Raw genomic sequence first — 5,521 nt, forward strand, 5'->3', positions numbered from 1 at the left:
GCGGCAAAAACTCGTCAGATCATTATTAAATCATGCTTCTGCACCCAATTGCGTTACCGATGGTTACGGAGACATACATAGCTGTATTGATTTGTAAGGTAAGATACCTGATTTCTCTACGATACAAATCGTTAATGAGTAACAATAATAAATGAAGTAATTACTGAGCTAATAATTGGTTCCATTATCATTGCTAATTATGTCATATGGCTAGACAGGATATTTCTATATAAAGGGAGATAACTTGTTCCTTCATCAGTTGCCTCTTGCATTGTCCTGCTGAGTGTGGCGAGGTTGTCCAGTGTTTGTCTTCCACGACACAGCGAACAGGAAAATCCTCAACACGATATAGGGTCCGGCACGAGTCACGACACAGCGAACAGGAAGATCCTCAACACGATATAGGGTCCGGCACGAGTCAAGGTAGGGGTTCACTGGTTGGTTTAACTAAGCGTTATACATATATTCTTTGGCCATTTACGGGCAATAGAATGTGTTCCATGTGTGAGAGCGTCTTTGGAAAACTTTTGAAGTATAGTATAACATTTGATAAAATACCGTCAAACTATATACACGATACGATATTGTATGTTGTAATCTTAGTGAGAGTTTGTAATGCCGAATTATACATATTTAACTCTTACAACTAAGCAAGGCAAAAACAGTATCCTGATGAACACATTTCAAGCTTTCCTTTTAGTTTTAAATGATAACACCAGTTGAGTTTTCACCATTTGGGTGGCAAACAGGGTACCGTTTTACTTAATTCGTTTTTGTGTTGGTTGGTCTAGTACAATAGCACTAAATTGTCGCTAAAATGTCACTTTTGTTGCCTAAAACATAGTTTCTAACACAAAAATAATTTTATTCTTATGATATATAAAACTGGTCAGTGTTGAATGATAGGTTTCGACATAAAGTATATGTCTGATTTGCTGAAATGATCTCGATCGCGAGTGTTATATCTAAATGTTTGTAATGATAGCAACATCATTGATGGACGATTTTGTATTTATCTAACAGTAAGTTAATTGACATCAGAATTAGTATAATTCACGTAACAACATAAATATAGTCAAACCTCGCTTATTCAAATTTGAAGGGGTCTTTTTCCCGCTTCCACTTATCCGAGCTTTTAAGGAAGGACAGTGAAAAGGTGGGTCGAGACAAACAAGATAAGAAATGTACAATTGAACCGGGTATTCGAGTTATCTGATTTCGAGTCAACAGGGATAAACTTCATTGACTCTTATTTGGGGAGTCCACGTGTACATATTTCACGAAATATGAATTTTAAGCATCAGTTGCAAATCCATTCACGTTTCTTTGAAACTTTTATAAAACGGACTGTAATCACTGGATTGTTACTTTTTATTACAGAATGAGACTGTTAACATCTATCGTTCTCCTTGCCGTCCTGGCAGCACTTGGACATGCGCAATTCAACCCTACATGTAAGTAATAACAAGATAATACTTACCAGATCAAACGGCATCAAACGAAAAAACATGCAAAAGGACAGATATTAGATATATTAATAGTGAATATCAGTTACTTACTTATGTCCAATTGTAGTAGGGAAAAATATTGTTTTGAAAAAATTACATATTTATATAATTTTTATTTTTGTTTTATAACGCTCTTCTTAACTTTTGTTTCTCGTATTACCAAAATAAAGTTCTTGTCAAAATGATAATATGATAATTTAATAGCATGAAGTTTCAAGTGTTGTATGAACATGGAGTTGTATCCCCTGTTATCAGTGAGTTATCTCCCTTTTCAGTGTCGGTCGACAGCTGTACATCTAGCAAGCTGAAAATAACGTTGGAGAACGCCGCTGATGGAGGAATCATCTACATCCAGGGACAGACATCGGCATGTAAACAAACCACCAGTTCCGCTACCACTGTACACGAGTTCGACTTCGCCTCCTGTGGTATTTCATGGGTACGTAAAACAGTTCTCATTGTAAACATAAAATCAGATAAAAAGCAGCTTTATATATTGAGAAAAGGAAAACCCAACCTAACACAGAGGTTTAAGAATACGCGGTACTCCGTTTTTATATTTTACAAATGTAAAATAATAGGCCCCGCGTGACGTCATGAATGTAATCGAACTGAAAATCTTCAATCTTGTTACTTTTTAAAGTTAAAGGAACTATATATGTGATACCATGTGTCATTTTATCAAAGTTAAATCTCGGTTGACAGGCGGATTCGTTTAAGATGATTGTACAGAAGAAGGCCCTGTACCAGACTGGAGACGACAAACAGATCCCGATCATGTGTATCATGGACCTTACGGATCTCACTGTGGCCAACAACTTAAACGCCCTGTAAGCCAATCAGAATTGATTACGTAAATAATGTACTTAATTCAATGCAATAGGTATCACAATTAATTAAGGTTTTATTTAAAAAAATCTTTGCTATTTGATTTATGTAGATTGTACAACTCATTAAATTCATATTTGATAGCAATATCATTGTTGTTATTTTTCTTGATATGTAAATATTTCCAAGTTTTATGAAGTCCTTCTGTGTTCAGCATCTGTCGATATTAAAATATATTTCTTCTGGGTAAATAAATATTAATATTGTTATCGATCAAAGTACATAATTGTTAGAAAAGTAAACAAAAATGGAAATATTATCACAATATTGTTTCATAAATTGTTATTTTTGTCCTCCTTCAGGGACAAGGATGACGACGCGGGTCAAAATTTGACCGTGAAGCCGACAGCTTCCATGAAACTATACCGAGATGGAATAGACATTGGGGGAAGCAACGTCAAACTGACTGACGTCATCACTATGAGTATCGAACTGGACCCAGAATTCCGCGGTAAGTTACTAATTTCATATTATAACCTAATTACAAAGTAGGTAGTCCTGAGGCAGTTTCATCTGACCGTTACCAGATATATTCTTTCATAGGTCATTTTAATAGTTGCAACTATAACAGTTTTATACTACGTACTTCTAGAATGGCAGCTTTGTCCTGAAGTAAACACCCGTACACGAAGTTTTATATAATTGTATATCCAGTGTACGTTCTATCCGCATGTATTATTTTACTGATCAGATCGTTTATTTATAATTCACAGACGACTTTGACATAGTCGCCAAGGATTGTACCGCTGCCACCATACCTATCATCAACGCAAAGTAAGTTTTTGTATCTTTATTTTCTCACCCCATATCAGAGGTATACTATTAAATGTTCCACTCTGAGGAATATCTATAAAGAAATGTAATAGATTTAAGCATATATATTTATAATGAACTACATTTTATAACGTGGTTTTTTAAACGTGAGTCTTCATCCCTTATGTTGGTCTGTCATTCTTAAAATTAGAATTATCTCTTCTAAGGCAGGATACGCTAAGTTCTCCTCTTCGTCTGTAACGTTCACTTTGATACTGTTTTACTTTTTTATGTCGCAATACACCGATTTAAGTGGTGTGTGATGTATCTTCAGTGTCGTTGTAAATCAATATGGTATTTCATATTAATTACATTTTGCATTTACCTTTTTCTATACGTTGCCACTTTTTTGACATTCAGACATGTTGTTTTGTGCTTTTATTTCTTTTTCTTGTTTTATTTTACGTTGTTTTGTTTTTGGTTGAATCTTACATGCAGTCCATGTTATAACCAACAAACATGTTTGTTTTTGCGCTTTACATGACGTTTGTTAGTTTTTACATCTTACATAAAATTCATAATTATAGTCAGACTTTTTTACAATGAACAATTTTAAAACTTTTCTATTTACTCACAGGTGTGCCGCCGATGTCGACTTGTTCCCAGATTTCTCCAAGCCTCAACAGGGCTATCTTGTCAGCAGTTTCGGGGCCTTCAGAACGACCGACCTCAATGGTGGATCAGTTGCCATGACATTCTCCTGCACTTTGACTGTTTGTGCAAACATGTGCTCAGCGGTATGTTATAATGTCATCATATATATCATGGATATGTATCTTTATGATTACAATGTAGCCGTTATTTTAGCGAGGATAGTTTTGCGATTTCGAGGAAAATTGCTATGATAGCGAAGATTTGATGCGCGAAATTTAAAGAAATTATTGATTCATGTATACATTAAAAGAAATGGTTGAATCATATATTAATTTAAAGAAATTGTTGAATCATATGTTAATTTAAAGAAATGGTTGAATCATATAAAAATATCAAGAAATGGTTGAATCATATATAAATTTAAATCCGTGTCGCCAAAATTTAAAATTGCTAAAACTTTTTTCTCAGACTGCGAAAGTAATCGGGTCTACCGTATTTTATTAAGTATTTCAAATTGCTCTCGCCAAAACAACATGAAACAGGCCCCTATCTCGAAACCAAAAGCATCGACTTAAATCAAAAGTTTTATTCATGATACTATGTAAATGAAATGGCAGTTTTTGACCGTTTGTTGCGAGAAATCGGGGTCAGAGTAATGTCTTCGTGGAAATATAGAGACAGAATACGAATATAATGATTTGATTGTATTCTATTGCTTTCATAAAAATTAATACAACTTGCGTATTTTGGCGATATCAGCTTTTAGCGCACAAATGATTTTGTGATTTTGAACACGTTAATCATATCTATGAAAGCACAAAGATAAGCAAACATTTGATTTGTGCTCCGCATATTTTCTTCACGCAGAGTTTATAATATATATCTATCTATACAGGAAAAAAAACTAAACTAAAACAAATCTGCGATCGATATCTAACGTTTTATATTTATATATATATATATAATGAAAGCACATGTGTACAGGCTAACAGATTTTTAGATTTAAAGGATTTGTTTACCTATAAAAACAGTGTGATATACTGACACATGTATGTAATCAACAGACAACTTGCCCCAGTGGTGATGGATATGGCCGTAAAAGACGAGGGATCTCGAAGAGACAAGCCGACGCCGCTCCCGCCATTGGAAGTATACAGAAGGAAAATGTGTTTGGGAATGAAATGAGCAAAAGGAAATGTCGGTCGGAATGGAGTATACAGAAGGAAATGTGAGTGAAAAGGACGAACATAAGCTAAATGAAAATAATATGCATATAAGATCCAAGAACGTTTTTGTTTGTTTGGATAATTAAAGGAAGACCCCCTATTCATGTGGTGTGTTGCGTTTATGAAGTGCGGGTGTGTGTATTGAGAGAATGCGGTATATTCGTCTCGTGTCTTCTTGTACAGTGGAACTCTTGTCATTTTTATAATGCTATATCACTGAAGCATGCCACATAAGACACCTGAGCGCTAAACAGGAGCAGAAATTACCAGTTTTATAAACTTTTAGGTGTCTCGGCCAGGGGACAGAACCCAGAGCCTGTCCCAGAGGGGCGAGCACTCAACAGAAGGCAAAGAACTTTCATCAAAACATAGTTAGAATTTATAACATTTAACATAAATTGATAACAGACATTCACCTATGCTTTGATACATTTTCAATGTCAGACAATAATTATTAAAAAAAAATCAATCTTTTATTTTTCTCAGTGCGAA

At 34.7% G+C, this 5,521-nt stretch overlaps 1 protein-coding gene across 1 annotated transcript; it reads left to right on the top strand.

The window, feature by feature from the left end:
- Window positions 1-395: 395 nt before the first annotated feature.
- Window positions 396-5,035, top strand: LOC138305621 (uncharacterized). Its single transcript, XM_069245921.1, has 8 exons — window positions 396-423; window positions 1,381-1,454; window positions 1,784-1,947; window positions 2,214-2,338; window positions 2,699-2,847; window positions 3,110-3,170; window positions 3,787-3,946; window positions 4,868-5,035. The coding sequence occupies exons 2-8, from the start codon at window positions 1,382-1,384 to the stop codon at window positions 5,033-5,035; spliced, it is 900 nt and encodes a 299-aa protein (XP_069102022.1). The 5' UTR covers window positions 396-423; window position 1,381.
- The last annotated feature ends 486 nt before the right edge of the window (window positions 5,036-5,521 follow it).

This window comes from Argopecten irradians, chromosome 13, assembly GCF_041381155.1.
Source record: "Argopecten irradians isolate NY chromosome 13, Ai_NY, whole genome shotgun sequence".
Lineage (NCBI taxonomy): Eukaryota > Metazoa > Mollusca > Bivalvia > Pectinida > Pectinidae > Argopecten > Argopecten irradians.